The sequence below is a fragment of the Neopelma chrysocephalum genome, unplaced genomic scaffold (assembly GCF_003984885.1).
Source record: "Neopelma chrysocephalum unplaced genomic scaffold, ASM398488v2 Primary Assembly neopelma1_299, whole genome shotgun sequence".
NCBI classification, from domain to species: domain Eukaryota; kingdom Metazoa; phylum Chordata; class Aves; order Passeriformes; family Pipridae; genus Neopelma; species Neopelma chrysocephalum.
Window position 1 is genome coordinate 1961628 of NW_020897961.1, and position 21394 is coordinate 1983021.

Sequence of the window (21394 nt, forward strand, 5' to 3'; positions counted from 1 at the left end):
CCCTGACACAGCTCCAGGCCATTCCCTGGGTCCCAAACTGTTGATATTTAGAGCTCAGAGCCATGTGTGGCTTATTCACAAACTAACTTTGAGCTGGGTTTAAGGAGTGGGGAGAAGGAGAGGAAGACACCAGGAAAACACCAGGCTGGAGCACGTGTGTTGTGTTGTCTGTGCTCTCTCACCTTCCCTTGCTCCTCCCCAGGAGCCATCCTGCAAACCCTGAACAAGAACATCCAGCCCCGGCCCTGCCACCCCCCTGGGATGTGTGAAGAGTGTGGTGTTCTCATCCTCCCCCACTTTCTGCCCCCAAACTCACACTGAGGACTTTAGCAAGGAACACTGAAGGAAACATGGAAAGGAAAACACCTGGTGAGGACAGAGGGGGCACAAGCAGGTGAACAGCTCCAGCCAGGATGGAGTGTCAGCCCAGTGACAGTCTCTGTTCTCCTCTCCCTGCTCCCAGGTACAGATGCAGATGAGGTTTACAAACCCAAGTCACCCCGAAGTCCCTGGCTGATGAAGGGACATGGTTTAGGGTGGGCCTGGCAGTGCTGGGTTAGTGGTTGCACTTGTTGATCTTAGAGGTCTTTCCCAGCCTTAATGATTCCATGATTCCAAGTCACTCAAACATGGGAAAAACTTAGTTACAACCTGGGAGGGCAGAGAAACCCTGGGGATGGCTCCAGTGGGACAGGGGAGGCTGGCAGATGGCAAGGGGATGAGGACCAGAGGGGTTCCAGGCAGAATGGCACCTGATTTACCACCCATCAGCCAAGGGACAGGTCACTGCTTGTGTGGGCACTGAGCAAAGCACCAGAGCTGAGCTTAACTCCTGGTTTTAACCTACCTAAACCACTTATTTATTTCCTGACAGTTCTGCCCTCACATCTTTCTCCCCGGCAATGCTTCCTCTGACTCCTGGCATTGATGTCAAAGAGTCCCAAGCAGGGTGACAATCACGGCATGACTAAAGGATGACTCAGAACATCTCTGACCACATCAGCACAGACAACTCAGATCTGCTCAGCACTCCCAGCCCCTCAGCGCGGGGATATTGTGCTCATCTTGTGCTCCCAGATCCCACAAAAGGTTGGCTCCACTGTCTCAGTTCTCACAAAAACCAGGCAAAGGTGATAATGAGAAGGAATAACAAAGAGCTGCGCTGTCCACGGCAATAGTGGGAGCCTGATTGCTCCACCACGGAAAAAGGATGCTTAAGGCACCCAGCAACATCTTTGGGGGCTCTCTGGGAACCTTCTCAGTGACCAAAAACTGGTCAGCAAGGGGTCATGGACCTGCCAAAGTCACCCTGTGCACTGTTTGCTCAGGGGGTGCAGAAGGGCCTTGGGGATAATTCCACCTTGAAGAATGTTTGCCGTGCTGGGAGCCCAGTTTGGCTGCTCCCATGGAGCTCCACAGAGCTACAGCAGGGAATTGCTGGGTCCACAGAATGTCCAACACATTTATTCCAAGTGTGGGCATGGCAGGGGGTTGGAATTGGATGATCTTTAAGGTCCCTTCCCACCCAAACCACTCTGTGATTCTCAGTGCACCAAAGACGATGGAGCAGCAGGAAGAGCAGTGTGGAGCTGGGAAACCCAGGGCTTTCCAGCTCTTCCAGACCCTGCAGCCCAGAGAAATTTGCTTTGTACTTGCCTACCCCAGGAAGGGGTGTCTGCTCCTTTGAAAAATGCCCATGAGGTTTTCCAAGTAAACCCATGGCATCACAGAATCATTACGGTTGGAAAAGCCCTCCAAGATCACCCTGAGCACCCTTTCCAGGAAGAAATTTTCCCTAATACCCAACCTAAACTTCCTCTGGCACAACCTGAGGCCGCTTCCTGCTCATCCTGTCCCTTGTTCCCTGGGAGCAGAGCCCGACCTCCCCAGCTCCCCCCTCCTGTCAGGGAGTTTTAGAGGGTGAAAAAGGATGCAGAAAAAAGAAAACCACAAATGATTCAACATCCAGAGAAATCTTTAAAGGTACCACTGCCCTCCATGAAGCCAACTGTGGGTTGGACACACAAGTCAGAGGGAGACAAAAGAGCTTCCAGCACGTTTGAAAGGGGATTTACTCTCCTAAACTACTCCCCTTCAACACCATTTCATTCCTACTGGGGTTGTGATTCCAGATCCCCAGGACAAAGAAGTTTCAAGTGCCATCAGCTGCTCTTGCTGGTTCTCCACTGGTGTGTAAGAGCTGAGCACAGAAAATCCCAACCCTCTCTCTAAGCTGATGAGTTTTCAGCTCCAGACAAGGGATTTCATCTTCCCTCAGCCCCCTTTGATGGGAAGAAGGAAAGGTTGTATTTGCTGGGGGATGTGTGGAAGGACACACACAGGCAGAGCTCTGCAATCACCATATCCCAGAATCCCAGAGTGGGTCAGGCTGGAAGGGACCACAGTGGGTTACTGGTGCCACCTCCCTGCTCAGGCAGGGCCAGCCTAGAGCACATGGCACAGGATTGTGTCCAGAGGGGTCTGGAATATCCCCAGGGAGGAGACTCCACCCTCACAGCCCGAATTACCCCCAGCTGCACTTTGACACCAAGCCTGAACCCCGTCCTGCCTTGTCCTGAGCCCACAGGATCCACCCTCACAAGACTCTGCCAGGCAGGGGAGTAGGATCCAGCAGAGGACTGCAAATCCCCACATCCCAGGGAGCAGCAGCCTCCTGCAAACTCTCCTGTCTTTTTGCTTTGAAGGAATAATTAAATGCTTGGAGGAGCAGTGGCGTGAACCCACCTCACCCCCCTCCCCATGGGAGAGCCAACCCTCAGCCCTCAGTCAATCCCTGTCCAAAAATCTCCTGTTGGAGTGGCTCCCTTGGAGGATGTAATTAAATATTCATTGGGCTGAAGAAAGGCAGAGGGAAGGAAGAAGACAGGGGGGAAAACGTGCATGGATTGCACCGTACATGGATTGCAGCATCTCTACCCAAGGACACAACACATTTAGACTGGGCTTTCAGAGCCTTGGGTATTAAAATAATCAGGCTTGATTGCTTCCTAAATAAGTGTTTTCCCCGGCCATTCCAGAGATCACCACAGCAGGAGAGGGGAAGAAAAGGAGAGGGGGGGAAACGAGCATGGATTTCATAGCTCCTACCCAAGGGAACAACAGGCTTAGACTGGGCTTTCAGAGCCCAGTGCATTAAACTGGGAGCCTTGGATAATCTGGCCTGGTTGCTTCCTAATTAAGTGTTTTCCCTGGCCATTCCAGGGATCATCACAGCAGGAGAGGGGAAGAAAAGACACGGGGGGGGGGGGGAACCTGCATGGATTGCACCTTGCATGGATTGCACCATGCATGGATTGCTTCGCCTTCACCCAAGGGCACAACACACTTAGACTGGGCTTTCAGAGCCTTGGGTATTAAAATAATCAGGCTTGATTGCTTCCTAAATAAGTGTTTTCCCTGGCCATTCCAGGGATGATCACAGCAGGAGAGGGGAAGAAAAGGAGAGGGGGGGAAACGAGCATGGATTTCATCGCTCCTACCCAAGGGAACAACAGGTTTAGATTGGGCTTTCAGAGCCCAGTGCATTAAACTGGGAGCCTGGATAATCTGGACTGGTTGCTTCCCAATTAAGTGTTTTCCCTGGCCATTCTCAGGGTGCTCAGGTTGTCCCTCTTTCCGAGCTCCCTGCCACAGCACCACACATCCAAACCGAGCTGTGTGGAGACTCCTAAGTATTCACACTCTCTTTTTTCGCTCCAGTTTGACCTCCAGAGTGCAGGTAGGTGATATATTTAAAGTTAATGAGCTAGTCTGCTGCAGCTCGGGGCCCAGGCACACACAACACTCCTGTTTATTTTTATTCCCTTAATAGCTCCCTGCAGTGCCTCTCTGTCCCGGGCTGTGTCATTGCTGTGCCCACGTAACCCGGGCATGGATAATGTAGTCTGGGAAGGGCTCTTGCTGCCGAGCCTTGCAGTGATGCAGAGGATGTGCAGGGAAAAGCTCCAGCCACAGGATATTTCCCAGACGAGTGTTTGGGTTTCAAAGATTTTCAGGTCAGAGCCACAGCCTGCCCCTTCCCCCAGCAGCATCCACAGACTTTCTGCCTAATTAGAGCCACAATCCATAACTCCGGCTCCGAGCACGGGAAGGCTTTAATGAAACTTCCCACTTGGAAAACAGTCTGAATTATAGGCACCCCTGGAATGGGCTGAAATGAGGAGGTGAAGCTCCACTGCAGTGCTGACACAGCTTTTTTCAGAGGGGAAACTGAGGCACGGAGTGTCCTGAAGGTCTCCAAAGGAGGCTGCCAGACCTCCCCTTCCTGCCCACACGGGGATGGGCAACCAGGATGGAGAATGATGACAACGAGCATCCATCTCCCAAAAGTCCTGTTGGCATTCCCTTGGAATTCCCAGAGTCACCCACAGAGGGTCTTTGATACTCCCTGACCAGGCACCGCTGTAAAAAAATAGTTTCTCATTTTTCTTGCTCCTTGGGAATAGTCTCACCCTTTTACTGTCCACCAGCTCTGCCACACATCCCACAGCTAAAATGACTTTTTGGAGGGGAAAAAAGCCAACAAAAACAACAACCCCAACACAAGAAACATGTGGATCCATTGGAACGAGTCCAGAGCAGATGCTCCAAGGGCTGGAGCCCCTCTGCTCTGAGACAGGCTAGGAGAGCTGGAGGGCTTCACCTGGAGAAGAGAAGGCTCCAGGGAGACCTGAGAGCTCCTTCCAGGGCCTAAAGGGGCTCCAGGAGAGCTGGAGAGGGACTTGGGACAAGGGATGGAGAGACAGGACAAGGGGGAATGGCTTCCCACTGGCAGAGGGCAGGGATAGATGGGATATTGGGAAGGAATTCTTGGCTGTGAGGGTGGTGAGGCCCTGGCACAGGTTACCCAGAGAAGCTGTGGCTGCCCCTGGATGTGCCCAAGGACAGGTTGGAGCACCCTGGGCTAGCAGAAGGTGTCCCTGCCCATGGCAGGGGGTGGAATAAGATGGTCTTTAAGGTCCCTTCCAACCCAAACCATTCTGGAATTTTGTGAAAAGCTTCACTGGATCTGAAGGAAAGGATGAGCCAGCTGGGATCTCAGGGACCCCTCCATTCCCGCAGTTTTTGGGGGGGCTCTGTGGAATTGGCTGCTCTGCTTTCCTGACAAGTCCACAGAAAAGCTTCACAAACTGTACAGACACACATTCCTGGAGGAGGAAATTTCCATGGGGGCTGGAAGGCTCCATCAGAGCCCAGAGAAACGGAGCTGGGGGGGTGTGAGGAGGTTTATCCATCCAACACTGAGCAGAGGACCTTGAGAGTTACTTATTCTGACAGCACTTTGCCTCGTCTGGCAGGGAAGAGGAAGCAGCTGCACAGGACTTGTTTGCTTCCCATTAAAAAGAAAGATCTATTAACTCCCCGTGTTTGCCCAAGGGGAGCCTGTCTGGGAGCTGACCTGGGAGACAGTGATGGAGGAGGACAAGGGCTCTGCCTCCACAGGGGGACGTGTCCCCTGCTCCAGCACAGCCACTCCAACAAGGAGGATGCTGTGAGCGGAGGAAGAGTCCAAGGGAAACAGTGACTGCAGGAAAAAATAAATATCCATCAGACACCTGCCCAGCAGCATCAGCTCTGCCAGCCCTGGGGAGCTGCAGGATGCCCCAATTCCCAGCCCTGGGATCAGATTGTCCTGGAGGGAAGGGCCCTGCAGAGCCTGCTGAGTGTGATGTGCCCCCAGCACGGCCATCCCGAGCCCACACTGCCCCCAACCCACAGAATCCCAGAATGTGCTGAGCTGGAAGGGACCCCCAGGGATCCTGGAGTCCAACCCTCAGCCCTGCACAGGCCCAGCCCCAAGAGTCACCCCCTGTGCCCCAGAGGATCAGCCAAACCCTCCCTGAGCTCTGGCAGCCTTGGGGCTGTGCCCACTGCCCTGGGGAGCCTGGTCAGTGCCCAACCAGCCTCTGGGGGAAGAACCTTTGGCTGAGATCCAACCTGAGCCTGCCCTGACACAGCTCCAGCCATTCCCTGAGTGCTGTCCCTGGTCCCCCCAGAGCAGAGCTCAGTCCCTGCCCCTCCTGTGCCCCTGCCCAGGCAGTTGGAACTGCAGTGAGGTCTCCCCTCAGTCTCCTCTTCTCCAGCTGAACACACCAAGTGCCCTCAGCCCCTTCCCCTCAAGGCCCTTCCCCAACTTCGTTGCCCTCCCACATCCCTGAAACCCTCTCCTTGTGCACCCAAACCCAAGAGGGTTCACTTGCAGGTCTTTGCAGAGTTTCTCACCAGTTGATCTCTTTGTCAGATGGATCGAGAGGAGCAAAATCATGACCTGACTACCCAGGACTTTAATTAAAGTGGCTCCCTGGGCCCTGGGAAGAGCAGAGAGCTGAGTGATCATCGCAGCAGCCACCAGACAGCTCTGAGACAACCAGCAAGTCACAGGCTCATTAAAACAGAGAAAAGGTGTGTTCCCTGTGGCACACACATCCTGTGAAGCCAAAATCATCATCCTGGGGGCACTGTGTTTTAAAGAGTAAATAAAATTAAACAAGGGTGCAAACAAACCACAAGGCACGAGGTGGATCCCAGAGCACAGGACTCTGCCCTGCTGGAGCACAGGATGGACAGGCTTTGGGGTGGGATTGCAGCCCAGGGTTTCCCTTTGTCCTGTCCATTCAGCACAGCTGCCCTCAGCCATCCTGGCACTTCAACAAAGGCAGGATTTGATATTCCTGATGCCCCTCTTCCCAGTCCTGAGCTGCACATCTGCCAAGCCTCACCAGCAGCTGTAATTCCTCTTCATTGTCCGCAGTGAGAACATGTAATATAATAATCTCCATTTTCCAAATAAGAGCAGACAGGAAGAAAGTGGCCTCTATAAATAAAGACAAGTCTCATCAAATCCATCTCGCTGACCAAGATTCTCAGCTCAGCAACACACTCGAAAAGACAACCCCCTGAAGTGTTGTGACATCAGTTCTCACATTGAATAATCTGAGAGCTCTGAGCACAGAGGACAAACCAAACATCTGCAACAACCTGTCTGTGCTTTCCCTGCCCCATCCCTGGAAGTGTCCAAGGCCAGGTTGGACAGGGCTTGGAGCAACCTGGGCTAGTGGAAGGTGTCCCTGCCCCTGGCAGGGAGTGGCATGAGATGATCTTTAAGGTCCCTTCCACCCCAAACCATTCTGGGATTCTCTGATTCCTATTAACTGCATTTTAACACAGAAATGGTTGCTGGTCCTCCACTGTTTTATACAGTTGCACGTTGAGGGGTTGAAACACAAGGAAACATCCATGGGAGTAAAAAAAAACCAGGAAAACCCAAATAAGAAGAGGGGGAGACACAAAAGGAAGAGATAAAATGTTTTCAGCTTATGAATGTCAGCCTGTCCCATAGGGCAGTGGAAGCTGCTCTTCTGGACAGAAGCAAACATTTTATTGGTCAAAGGTTGGACTTGAGGATCTTGGAGGTCTTTTCAACCTTAATGATTCTGTGATTTGATGATTTGGCCATGAAATGCCTCCAAGGATCTCACCTTCCGCTGGATGCAGGGGAAAGCTCAGCACCTAATTTTTAAAAGAGAGGCCCATTCTCTCTCCAGATGCCCCAGTGCATGTCCTTTGATCCTCCCATCCCTGTGACACTGCCAGTGGAGCTCCCAGCTCTGATGTCCCGTCCCTCTCTTTGGGAAGCAAGTGCAGGCAAAGCAAAGTAACATCTTTGTACAAACCCTGACCCAGCAGCAGGACAACAGTGACACCTTGGGAGTGTCCTGTCACCAGCCCCTGACACCCTGCAGTCATGTCACTGTCATTTTTGCCCTTTCCAGAGAGGATCAAGGAATCACAGAGTCATTAAGGTTGGAAAAGACCTCCAAAATCATCAAGTCCAACCTTCAACCCAACAGCCTCGTGCCCACGAAACCAGAGCCCTGAGTGCCACATCTGCTCATTCATGGGACACTTACAGGGATGGGGACTCCACCCCCACCCTGGGCAGCTGTGTCAGGGCTGGACAAACCTTTCCATGAAGGAATTTTCCCTGATATCCAACCTAAACACCCCCTGGTGCAACTTGAGGCCGTTCCCTCTTATCCCATCCCTTGTTCCCTGGGAGCAGAGCCCGAATCCCCCCTGGGTCCATCCTCCTGTTGCAGAGAGTGAGGAGGTTCCCTCATGTGAAGCAAAAGACAACAATAATCCTTCAGAACCCCATTCCAACCATGGAGCTGCCCAAACCTCCACCTGGGAGAGCTGCACATCTTCCAAACCCTTTTGCCAGGGTCCCCATGAACGTCTTGCTGGGTTCTCATCCCTTCTTCAGTTCCCTGCTCTGCTACACAGCAGCTTGGGAACACACCCAGTTTGGTGGGAGGACGAGGAAACAGCCTCAAGGTGTTCCAGGGGAGGCCTAGGTTGGATATTAGGGAAAATGCCTTCACTGAAAGGGTTGCCAAGGCTTGGAAAAGGCTGCCCAGGGCAGTGTTGGAATCCCCAACCCTGGAGGGGTTCACCAGCCCTGGGGATGTGGCACTTGGGGCCATGGGTTAGTGGTGGCCTTGGCAGTGGTGGATCATGGTTGGACTCAACGACCTTAGAGGAATTTTCCAACCTTAATGATTCCATCCAGGCTTTTAAACTGGCTTTTAATTCCTGGTTTTCCAGGGTGTCACCGCTGTAATTTTGCTGCTCCCGCTGCCACATCCCAGAAGGTGACAAAGGCACCAGGTAAGTCCCTTGTTCTCCCAGGGAACCAGTTCGTCTTTGGCTTGATCAAAGCAGTTGATTATTTGTACTACAAAAATTTGATACACTGGGGTGGGAGTTTTTTTCCCCCTCTCTTGAAGCCTGAAGTTATTTTTCCAGGGTTCTGAAAAGCAGCTGCTCCTCTAATTAGTACATGGAGTGCTTATTTTATTCCTCAGATAAAAGTGTCTCATGTTGTAACGAACGAGTTTGACACTTAAATCACACATTCATCTATTTTATTGCAAAAGCTCTGCTTAAAGTGGAGGCACCCCAGATAAGGCAACACATTTAATGTGCCATTTCTCTGCATTTTTATTAGCATTACTGCCAATTGGAGGAATTTACAAATAATTCCTTTTTTTCCAAGCACGGAAATATAGATTAAATATTTTACATTCCCCCCTCCTGGCAGAACATTCCAGGTCAGCCTCCAGATTGCAGACAGAAACATCCCCACCTCTCCCAGCCTGCAATGTTTATGTTCATGCAGTACATAATTATGGCTAAGAATAAAGCAAATCAAGGAGAGAAAGGTAAGATTTGACCTCTAGTTCCAGACCAAAAGCAAACAAAGTGTCCCTCCAAGGCCCAGCACCCTGGAGAGATGCCCAGCTGCTCCAACCACCTTCTGCAGGGATCCAGTCACGCCCCACTTCCAGCAAGATGTAAGCAAAGCTTTGGCCTAATGGGAATCTCATGCCCTGGCACGTGATGGAACCACCATTCCTCACTTCCCTTCCTAAAAAAGGAACATTTTTGCACTGCAAATCCCTTTTCCTTCTGTTCTATTTTGGTATTTTCCACCGTGGCATCTTTTGGTGGTTCGTCAAAGGGGGGTTTCTGATGATTTGTAAGAATTCTGATGATTTATAAGATTTCTCTGGAGACCTTGAAATCTTCCAAGGAGATTCTTATTTTTCTCCCTAATTCATCTTTTTCTGCCAACTGTTCTTTCTCCCTGTGGCAGCTGTGCCCCTGTTCACCTGGGGGAAGCACACCTTGACAAATCATGGAATATCCTGAGTGGGAAGGGTCCCAGAAGGACCATCCAGTCCAACTCCTGGCCCTGCACAGACACCCCAACAATCCCACCCTGTGCCTGAGAGTGTTGTCCAAATGCTGCTTGAACTCCCAGCAAAGGGACTTGGAAGGAAAGATGGAGAAGGTGTTTTTAGGGAATGCAGTGGTGCTCCCCTGCCTTTGCTGAGGATTTGGAAGAATTAGATATTCCCTGGAAATCAGAGCATTCAGCAAAGCAGAGAATTCAGAGAGTGGTTGAAGTTCTCTGTGGGCAAACCAAGGGGCTGCTGGCGTGGCCCCTCTGAGGGAGGGCTGGGGGCAGCACTTGGGAGCTGTGGAGGCATCAGAGGTGATTTGACACCTCCTGGCCAAAATCCAAGCTGTGCCACGGCCATTTGTGCTTTATTTCAAGCAGTGTTTTCTAACAAACTCCATTTTGCCTTCAAATGTGATGAATTATGGAAGGCCCCTTCCTTTCTGCTCTGCTGGGGAGGCTCTGAGGGTGTCACTGAGCACATGGTGGCACCGGGAGCTGCTGTCCTTGGGCACCTCCAGAGTCAATCCTGTGTTATCACAGGATGTGCTGAGCTGGGAGGGACCCCCAAGGATCCTGGAGTCCAACCCTCAGCCCTGCACAGGCCCAGCCCCAAGAGTCACCCCCTGTGCCCCAGAGGATCAGCCAAACCCTCCCTGAGCTCTGGCAGCCTTGGGGCTGTGCCCACTGCCCTGGGGAGCCTGGGCAGTGCCCAACCAGCCTCTGGGGGAAGAACCTTTGGCTGAGATCCAACCTGAGCCTGCCCTGACACAGCTCCAGCCATTCCCTGGCTGCTGTCCCTGGTCCCCCCAGAGCAGAGCTCAGTCCCAGCCCCTCCTCTGCCCCTGCCCAGGAAGTTGGAACTGCACTGAGGTCTCCCCTCAATCTCTTCACTGAGCTGGGCAAGAGCTTTGTGGCAGAAGGTGACACCCAGGTGTGAAATGCTCTTGTCAGCCCAGTTCATGCTCAGCCACAGCCCCACTCCAGCATATGCTCCTCTTCAAACACTCTGTGTCCAACCTGTCAATCCCACAGCACCAACATCTCCTCAGCCTCACCCACACGGGGCTGAGCCTCCCTCTGTACCCCCACAGAAAATAAGGTTTGCAAGGAAAACCAAGCTCAGAGCAGCTCTGGCTGCTCAGTTTGAAGCCCACCAGTCAAACAAGCCGTGGCAGATCCATCCCCTCTGCCATCCTGCAGCCCCCCCTGCGCTCCTGAGGGACTCGCTGAGGAAAACTCTGTGTTTGCACTGAAAGTTCTGGGTCTGCTCAGGCTGGTTCAGATTAAGTCTCAAGCCCTGCCAATTGTATTACCTCATTATTAGCACACCCTGGCAGCAGTTCTGGGGGGGAAAGGATGTCTGGCCACGTTACCCTCTGTCACATCATAATTCATGGCAGGTGCCAGGAGATGTAAGGGAGGTTCACTGAACCCCCCCAGCTTTCCTGACCCTCCTTGAGTGTGACCTTTCATCCATCTGAGCTTCCCACCCACCTGATGCTGAGCCAAAGCCCTGCAAAAATTTGGCAACCTTCAAGGCCAACAGGAAAACCCCAACAGGAAAACCCCAACAGGAGTATTTGGGAAGGAGGGGCAGGTTGTCCCTGGGAGTGCCAGGCACAACCAACACCCCTGGGAGCTCACTGGGATCAAGCCCTGCTACTGAATGATGCTGATCACAGTGGGAGAGGGAGGAGGAAGTTATTCCTGCTTCTTACTCCATATTTCAAGCTAAATCCCAGAAAAAAAATTAAGATAATCCATCAGAGCAAAAGTAGCTATAAGCCATGTAATATTAATTCAAGCTGTAGAGCAATAATTCAATTTGCAGGCAAGGTAAATCTTTCACAGAATATTCCCCTCTTTGCTCAGTGCCTCAGGAATTTCCCACTCCCCTGGTTCTTTTTAATGCACTTGACCTTCACATCAGTGCAGCCCCAAATCCTCTGCTCAGACACTGCCACGACAGGCAGAGGAGACAGAAGAGCAATAAACCCCCCCAGCACACCCAGACTGGAGCTGCTGGAACTGCTGAGCTGGAGGAGGTGGAGGATCAACCCCAATCTCTGCAGAAAACACTTCCTGAAAAGTCTCCAGCAGGAATTGAACACCTTCCATCTGCAGCCCGTTGCTGCAGGTTTGGACTTCACCTCTCCCATTACAGGTCCCTGCACGCCAGGAGTGTGCACAAAACAGTGCCAAAGTCTCAAGTCCGGGAGACCAAGAGTCAGGGAATAACTGGAGATGGATCAAACCCGGGAGCCAAGTCCCCGGCGCTCTTTTTCCAAAAACGCTCCGAGTTTCGGTAAAAGACCCCAGGAATTGGCACCAGGCTGAGTCTGGGCTTTGCAAAACCTGAAGAGACGTGCCCTGCTCTGCCAGGAAAGGCCAGCACAGAGTGAGGGACAATCAATAACTTTGGGAGAAAATGCTTTTAAAAGTGATGGATTCTTTCTTCCCCCGTTCTTTTAGGAATGAGATCATTTCCACAGCTGATCTTCTCTCTCTGCCAGGGTTTCTGTGCCTGTCTAGGGGAGATACTGAACACTCTGCACAGTCTGAGAGCCCCTTCCCTGCTTCCCTGCCCTGCTGAACACAGTTTTCCTGTGCAGCTCAGGGGTATCCAGGGATCCCCCCACCTGCCCTGCTCTCTGCTCTCCACACTCTCCCCAAGGACTGTGGTGTCTCACTGGCTCTCCAAGGATCCCCCTCCACACCAGGGCTGCCTTCAGGGCTCTGCTTCGGTATCATTTCACTGTTTCCACCCCTTTGGAAGGGTGGGAGAAGGTTGGAGCTGCATCCCAGCATCCCTGCACACTTTTGTGTCTCCCTTCCTGCTCTGACCAAGGACATTTTAAAGACATTCTGCTCGTTGTGATCAGCTCTGATTGTTAAAAAGTCCTCCCTGGCTCCAGCATCCTGATGCTGCATTTCCCTCTCCCTGTTAATGGTGGGTTCTGTTTCTTTTATTACCACTCAGTAATTGTTTGATGAGCTCTCACAGCAGGACTTTGTTCCAAATTATTCCACCCCTCAAAACTTCTCCCTCAGGCCCATCAACACTTCATTACCACGGGGAGCAGCTCCCACCCACAGAATCTTTCACTTGGGGCCACAGGGCTGGGCAGCTCTGCCTGCTTGGGCACTCAGATCATCTCCCAGGGTCAGAAGATGCCCGGGAATGCAAAGAGAAAGGTGACAACAGCCTTGCAAAAGACTGTTTGCAACTGGGATCCCCGGGGTGTCCTGGGCAGGGCCAGGAACTGGCCTTCAGTGATCCCTGTGGGATATTCCATGGTGGTGATGGCAGCAAAGGAATCACTTCCATCAATCATCCTCAGCCTGGCTCAGCTTCTGACATCTGACTTTGGGTTGATTTTTAGTTGTGTTAAATCCCCCTCCAGCCTTTAACAGCCCCTCGTGTGGGTGAGGACTCCTCGGGGTCTGCAGCTTCTTCATGAGGGGCAGCTCCGACCTCTGCTCCCTGTGGGCAGGGACAGCACCCAGGGAATGGCTGGAGCTGTGTCAGGGCAGGCTCAGGTTGGATCTCAGCAAAAGGTTCTTCCCCCAGAGGCTGGTTGGGCACTGACCAGGCTCCCCAGGGCAGTGGGCACAGCCCCAAGGCTGCCAAGCTCAGGGAGGGTTTGGACAACACTCTCAGGGACAGGGTGGGATTGTTGAGATTGTTGGAGTTCTGTGAACTTTGCAGATAAAGGTTGCAAGACCTGGTCTGTCTCCACCCAGCTGTCCCAGCTGTCACATGAAGATGCTTCAGCTCCCTCCCGTGGGTTACTTCAGAGGCAGGTTGGCATCTCAGAGTTGGCTGTGGTGGAAGCAAAAGTTCTCCAGCTTCCTCTCCAGCCCTTCCTTGGCGACCACAAATTATTTGAGCCCAATCCATGAGCACTGGGAAAGCTCCTCCCTCCCCCAAGACCAGATCAGGACCCCGTGAGGACTCACCATCCATGTCCAGGCGCTGCATGATGATGGCCAGCTCCACCTCACTGGGCATGTACCCCAGTGAGCGCATCGCCATGCCCAGCTCCTGCTTGGAGATGAAGCCATTCCCGTCCCTGTCCAGCACTCGGAAAGCCTCCCGGATTTCTGTGAAGGGCAAGGAAGAAGGGAGGAGTTGTTACGGTGGAGGAGTCCTTGGGCAACGTGTCAGCAAATGGTGAGGACAGAAGCAGCTTGGATTGCCTTTTAGAGCATTAATGGTGTGTATTTTGGTGTTTGGAGCAGTGCAATCGTGATTTGTTAACACAGAGAGACCTCCATGTGTGCATCGTGGGTGCACCTCGGAGAGCAGAGGGGACAGCAGAGAACCACTGAGTCATTTAGTTTGCAAAAGCCCTCCAAGACCATCAGGTCCAACCATCAAACCACCCCTGACCCACGTCCCCAAGTGCCACATCCACACAGCTGTCAAACCCCTCCGGGGGTGGGGACACCACCACTGCCCTGGGCAGCTGTGCCAGGGCCTGACCACCCTTTCAGTGAAGACATTTTCCCAAGATCCAACCTGAACCTCCCCTGGCACAACTTGAGGCTGTTCCCTCTCGTCCTGTCCCTTGTGCCCCTGAGCAATTCCCGTCTCTTGCTCCTTCTCACTTTGCTCTGATTTATCCCAGTTTTACAGCAATAAACAGCCTCAGATGACTCCAAATCCAACGGCTCCAAAGGAGTCACTTCCACCACACGTCCCCAGTCTGGCTCAGCTTCTGACACCTGACTTTGTTTTGCTTTTTAACTGTGTTAAATCCCCCTCCAGCCTTTAACAGCCTCTCTCCACTCCTGGGAGTGGAGACTCATTGGGGTCTGCCAGAGCTCAAGGAGGGTTCGGACAACACTCTCAGGGGCATGGTGGGATTTTGGGGGGTCTTGTGCAGGGCCAGGAGTTGGACTGGATGGGTCCCTTCCAGCTCAGGATATTTTCTGACTCCATAATCCACCACCTCGGTGTCTCTGCACCTTTCCTGCTCCTCACAGACCTCTCAACTTGCAGCCCCAACCCCAAAGCTTCCCAAATCTGACTGTTGCAAATGCCAGACAGACAAACTTGAACCTTCCAGGCAGCTGGGAGCCAGTTCCTTGAAAGGGTTTGGGGAGGGAAAGAGGTGCTGATTGCCCCATGCCTGGGGAGGAAATTATGGGATGCTTTATCATGTTTTATAGGAAACATCAGCACACTGAGACCTAACTCTGCTCAGAGGAGTTTAATCTTCAGGTGAAAACATTTCACTGAAGTGGGAGGGAAAACTCAGCAGGTTTTTTTGGGAAACAAACCTTTCTAATTAATAATTTTTCTATTTTCTCTCAAGAAACAGAGGATGGAAAATGTTTGGCCTACCCTGGGTAATTCAGGCTTTAAGCCTCAGACAAGGAAATATTCCCTGTCAGAATGTCACCTCCCCTGGGGTCAGGGGACACCAGACCCTGCAGTGAAAGCTTTGGATTGTCCTCAGTCCTCCCGGGAGAAAGTCACACAGCCCACCAAGAAATGTTCTGGTGATGTCTTTGCTAACATGGTATTTATTTAAAGGCTGCTTCTAAATCACCTCCCATCCAGGTTCACCACCTCCCCTGACACCTCCAGCCTGCTCTGTGGAATTATTCTGCCAGCAATAATTCCCTGGGGATGGGCCAGGGCACTTCCAGGACCTGCTGCTTAACCCTCCCCACAGCTGGGTTATCTCAAGGAGAGATGACCCATTTTTAACCCAGCCAAAGAGCCCACTGGTGCAAAAAAAAAGGGAAGATCCTTTTAATTCCAAGGAATATCAGGCCACATCTATAATCTCTCCACTTTAGGTTCAGCTTTGCACCAACTGTGGCTTCTTTAAGGCGAAATTCTTCCCTCTGTCCTCCCAAGCTGGTGGGAGCTGGGTAGGAAAAGGTGATGGGGCTGCTCAAAGCTGGAAGTGTTGGCACAGAACGTGGAGAGCCTTTGGAGCAGGAACAAATCCCATCAGACACTGCCAGCTGTAGGGAAATCTATTCTCCTGTGCTGTGCTGAAAGCTAAAGTGCAGTAAATATTACACCAAAATCAATTAATTTTCAAATCAACTTTTGACAGCTGAAGGCGAAAGAACCAAATATATCACAGGGAGCCCAGAGAGTATCTTAAGAGAGTAAAATCTGGGTTTCCATGTGAGTTAGGCTGATCCAAGGGCCATGGATAAATCCTATCTGCTGTGGGATACCTGAATGGCACCTGGAGTGCCCTCCCTGATTCCAGAGGGTGCATTAACAGCACTGCAGCCTTTGAGCCTCAGTCAGAGGAGAAAACCCCACATGTTTGGGGTCCTGCTCTGCTCCTCTCAGAGACCTGAACTGTTGACCAAGCCTGAACCACCTTCCTAAATCAACTCTTGACACCAAATGGAGCTTTTTGTCCCCTCATCACTCTATAAATAAAATACCACTGGTGCAGAGGTAGATTGGGAGCTATTTATAGGCTGAACACACTGTACATGAGCAGCTCTGACCTCAGCCAGTGCCTCCTCTTTATCTTCCCATGTAACAACACCTCCTTGGCAGCTTTTCTTTGGGGTGATTATTTCTCCTCCGTTGTCCTGGTGGAGCCACAGCCCTGAGGACCCTTCCCAATCCCAGCCCAGCAGCACTGGTGGGGTCCCAGCCATCAGCCCATGAACCTGTGGCACCTGGCTGGCCCTCACCTTCATCTCCAGCTGTTCAACTTCATTACCCAAAGCTAAAAATACGTCAGCACTTTCCCCAGGTGACTTTCCCAAAGAAGTCTCCATGGCAACTGATGCTCCTGGCTCCAAACTGGGAGTGGATGTGGTCCATGAGGAAATCTCTCAACAAAGACAGTTCTGGGGCTCAGGAGAACCTGTGAGACCTCTGCCATTCCAGGTGGAACCTGGAGGTTTTGCCCTGCTCAAGAGAAGCAGAGCCCTGTTTTGTCTTCAAAAGGAAGAGTAAAGATAATAAGGGGAGTGGGTGTCAAAGATCTGCCTTTCCCCTTGCCCAGCCTGGATGGCAAAAGAAAACCAAGCACATGGATTCCCTCTCCCCTGGGGTGCCAGAAATGCTGATGTTTATTCCCCTTTCCGCTGTGCAGCATCTTCTTTTACTCCCAAACATCAGCAGTTGACACAAAAATACATTAGAGGGTAAAAGGGGAAACAAAGAAGAGAAATTAGAAATGTTAGAGAGGAGAAAATGGACCTTTTTGGTGGTGATGGCACTGGCCTGAACCTCAGGAAACATTTCTTCCCAAGGAGACCAGGCTGGGCCCTGAGGACTCTTCTCCATGGCTCAGGTTCTCCAGCTCCTGGGAACAGGGAGATCTCCACACAAACATGTTCTCCCTGTGAGCAGCACTGAACCATCTCTGATTGCAGCAGGACCAGGTGCTGCTGCCAAGAGACTCTGTCAGCTGGACATCCACGGTGTTGGACTCTGAACAACACTCAGGTGAACGGGGGGATAGAAGGAATCAACATCCAAACCCACGGAATCCCAGAATCCCAGAATGGTTTGGGTTGGAAGGGACCTTAAAGCCCACCTCGTTCCACCCCCGGGCAGCAACTTTTCCACTATCCCAGGTTGCTCCAAGCCCTGTCCAACCATCCAGTCACCCAAACAAACATCTTTGCCAATGATCCCACAGAGGGAGTGTCCACAACATTCATTTAATTCCCAAATGATACAAGGCTGGAAAGAACTGCCAGGGAAAAAATTCCAGCAAGGAGGAAGGAGCAAATCAGCCAAGGTTTCGGGGCAGAGGGGCCCTATCCTGGGTCAGCAGGCTGGGGAGCTGGGCCTGAAGCCGCTTTCTCAGCACAGTTTAGCCAGGAATGCTTTTCCCTGGATGAGGATTTGTGTTCCAGGGCAGTTGAGAGCACAGCACTCACCTCTCAGAGTTATCTGAGCATTCCAGAGCCGTACAGGGAAAGGGGGATTTGTTTGTGTGTGTTTGCTTTTCATTCATCCCCCTTTCCTCTCATTTCTCAGCTGCACTTTACAGCTTCCCTATTACTGTCCCATCAATTCCCCCCCACTCCTCTGGGGAGAAAGATGGGAAGTATGAGGGAAAAGGATGATTTTTTTTCATTACCTTTGTGAAGGGCACACACAGGGCTGGTGCCAGAGCTGCCACCCAGCCCTGCAAGTCCTAAATTCTCCATATGCATCCTAAAAACCATCCTCACCCACTTTGCTCCCACTCCAGTCCTTCCCTTCCCAACATCCCAGCTCATCCCTTCTCCCTGTTCACAGCAGGTTTATTTCCAGGTGATTTCCCTCTGTTAGAGACAACCATCAATATTTTTATTTGGCTTCCTGGATGAGGAAGAATCACGATTCCCTGGGAAATGGATCCATCCAGAGCCATCCCTGTGCCCTGACCACCCTCAGATGGTTTCACATCACCCACGGGGTGTAAAATCCCCCCGTACTAAAGGTTGTAATCCCGGTGTAGCCCCCACACCCTGAGCTCAGAGTAATCCCCACCACGTGGTTTTCAGCAGCGTGATAAGAGAGGCCATCCCACCACCCCAAACCTTGCCAGTCATCTCATTCCCTTAATTGCAGGTTCGGGCACCAAAGTACAAACTGACTGATCTCCGAGCTGCAAATAACACGTCCTCGAGTGAACTGGTGAGTCTTGTAACTACTATGTCTCCAAAAAATGGAAATTTCCATCCCTCCATCTGCTATTTTACGCTTGTTTTTTTCCTCCCTTTTTTTTTCTTTTTGCTGCAGATTGGAACAAAGTGTCAAAATAACCACGTTTTTCTTCTAATGGCAACGCCCCCCCCCCAATCTTCCAGTTGCGAGTGGCAAAATATTTCCCTTGGTTACTCTCGATCCCAGCAGAACAGTTCAGCATCCCCGGATCAAACCCTCTCACTGCAACCTGGAGGGTGAAAAGTTCCAGCTCCGAGTCCTCTCGGCAGCACCAAAACCAGCTGCAAATGGGGCGTAAATGGGGATTTAATCGTGGTCTCGGAGCTCCAGCAAAAGGGGCAAAGCTGCTCAACCTGACACAGCGACTCAGCTCACAAAGTCCTGCCTCAAAACCGAGTGTCTCGCCTTGTTTGTCCTTTTTTAAACATAATTTGGCAGATTTTTATGTTTTTCTCCCTTCCCCGGGAAAAGAAAAAATAAATGATTTGTGGAAATGACACTTCCCGTGGTTCTGTCCCCAAACACATTTAACGCGAAACCTGCGGGAACAGCCCATTTCCATATAAATGCACCACATAACGACCGCCAGCGCTCCCGGATCCTTCCTTCAGAGAAGCTTTTAGTGCTGGCAGCAGGGATTGGGAATGGTTCAGGATATTAACCGGAGGGCAGGCTGGCGCGGACAGCAGCATTCCAACTGCTTCTCTCCCGAACTGTGGCTCCGTCCCTTCTCCCGGGTTGCACGAGTCCTGCCGTCACACGGAGACGTTGTTGTCAGAAGAATTTGGCAAAATAGCAGCTTCCCTATAAATTTCCCTCCCTGCTGTGGGAGGGAATCAGAATTTCCGCCAGGACACCAGCAGGGCTCACCTTCAGTGCCAGAGGAAGGATGTGTGGGGCTGGAGATGCTGCGTTAGTTGTTTAATTAACCATTAAATAATGCAGGTTAATTAAGTTTTTGGTGCCTTAGGCTGGTCCTGAGCGGTGAGGGATGAGCTCAGTATGAAAAGTGAGGAGGGTGTGAGAGGATGCAAGTGGAGGGGCTGCCAGGAGAGAGAAGGGCAGGACTTGGCTCATCAGTCATGGAATGGTTTGGGTTGGAAGGGACCTCAAAGATCATCCAGTTCCACCCCCTGCCATGGGCAGGGACACCTTCCATTAGCCCAGGTTGCTCCAACCTGGCCTTGGACACTCCCAAGGATGGGGCAGCCACAGGTTCTCTGAGCAACCTGTGCCAGGGCCTCCCCACCCTCACAGGGAGGTGATTTGTGGGGCAGGAAGATGAAGGGGACAACCCAGGGACAGAGAAAAGCCATTCCAGGTAAAGATCAGTATTGGTGTAAGGATAAATGGAGATGAGCAAATTTAGCTTGAGAATGAGAAGTTTCAGAGGTGACTGATGACTGCAGCACTTGGAAATGGGGCTGCAGCCATTCCAGGCACCTCCAGCAGCAACAACCAGCTTCAGGGACCTCTTCAGGGACCTCTTCCAGCCCATGCTAAGAGAATGTTGACTCCAGGTATATCAGTCTTGATGTCCTGTATCAGGTGTCTCAGTGCCCACCACAGCAGCACAAACCCACAGGGGTTTCACGGCAGTTCTTCCATGAGGGATGAGGTTCCTCCGTGAGGGATGAGGTTCCTCCGTGAGGGATGAGGAGGTTCCTCCATGAGGGATGAGGAGGTTCCTCCATGAGGGATGAGGAGGTTCCTCCATGAGGGATGAGGAGGTTCCTCCATGAGGGATGAGGAGGTTCCTCCATGAGGGATAATGAGGTTCACCATCTGCTTGGAAGCTTTTCTGAGATCTCTGCTCCTCCCAAGGTGTTGCTGCTTCCTTGGCTTTGTGGGTCTCCCCCAAACGAGTCAGAACATGAAGCTTTTTTTGAGGCTCCACCAGCAGAGGATCCCGAAGAGCGGCTGTAGGAGGGGCGGTGGCTGCTCAGGCAAATGTCTCAGCTCTGCTCTCTGGATGGAAATGGGCTTTTGGAAGGTTTCAGCATTTCCTGTCACCTGCAGGAGCTGGGTGTGGGCACAGCACCACCTCACACCACTTGCAGAGGGGTTTTGGCCTCCTGGCACGAGCCGTGGGACCCTGAGGGCACCTTGGCTGGGGCACCACCAGGAGAGACCCTTCCTTTGGCTCGTTCCACACATGGAACTGGGCAGGGAAGAGAAAGGAGAGGGGCAGGTCCTCCAAACACACTGACTGGGGCAAGAGATGCCAACCCAGAGAATCCCACCACACCCTCAGAGTCTCCTCCTGTGCTCCTCTGTCATGGATTATTGTCCTGGTGGAAAATGCCATGGAAATAGCCCCAGAGCCCACATCTGTTCTCCTCCAGGCAGGAGGGGAAGGTCCCCTCTGCCCTGCTTAAGCCAGGCTTTGTTTGGGCTTATGGTGCTTCCCAGCTCTGGTCTCATGGTGGGGCTGTTGCTGAGCTGGGCAGTCAGAGCCGGGAATTTCGGGAGAGTTTCTGGAAGTTCTGGAACCCAGGATGGTCAGGGAAGGGTAAAAATTAATGACTTGTTCTTGAGGAAAAAAGAAAAAGACGAAGAAGAAGAAAGGGAAAAATAAAAATTAGAGGGAGGAAGAGGAAAAAAAGAAAAAGAAAAGAAGAGGAAGGAAAAGAAAGAGAAACAGAAAAAGAGAAAGAAAAGGGAAAAGGAAAAGAGAAGAGGAAAAAAGCAAAAAGGGAAAAGGGAAAGCAAAAGGAAATTAAGAAGAAAAAGAAAAGGGGAAAGGGAAAAAGCAAAAATGGAAAAGGAAAAAATAAAAATAAGAGTAAGAAAAAGGAAAAGGAAAAGGAGAAAGTAAAAATAAAAATAAGAGGAAGAGAAAAAAAGGAAAAGAAAAAAGAAAATAAAAAAGGGAAAGGAAAAATAAAAATAAAAAGAAGAGGAAGAAAAAGAAAAAGGAAAATTAAAAAGGGAAAAGGAAAAAAAGAAAAATAAGAAGAAGAGGA

The 21394-nt window shown here is 51.5% G+C and overlaps 1 protein-coding gene across 5 annotated transcripts in view; it reads right to left on the minus strand.

The window, feature by feature from the left end:
* Window positions 1–21394, minus strand: part of CALN1 (calneuron 1) — a 159566-nt gene that overhangs the window by 58577 nt on the left and 79595 nt on the right. For all 5 annotated transcript variants that reach the window (XM_027704961.1, XM_027704964.1, XM_027704963.1 and 2 more), the window contains one exon: window positions 13730–13873. In XM_027704961.1, coding sequence (XP_027560762.1) covers window positions 13730–13873 — 144 coding nt within the window. The remainder of the gene's footprint in view (window positions 1–13729; window positions 13874–21394) is intronic.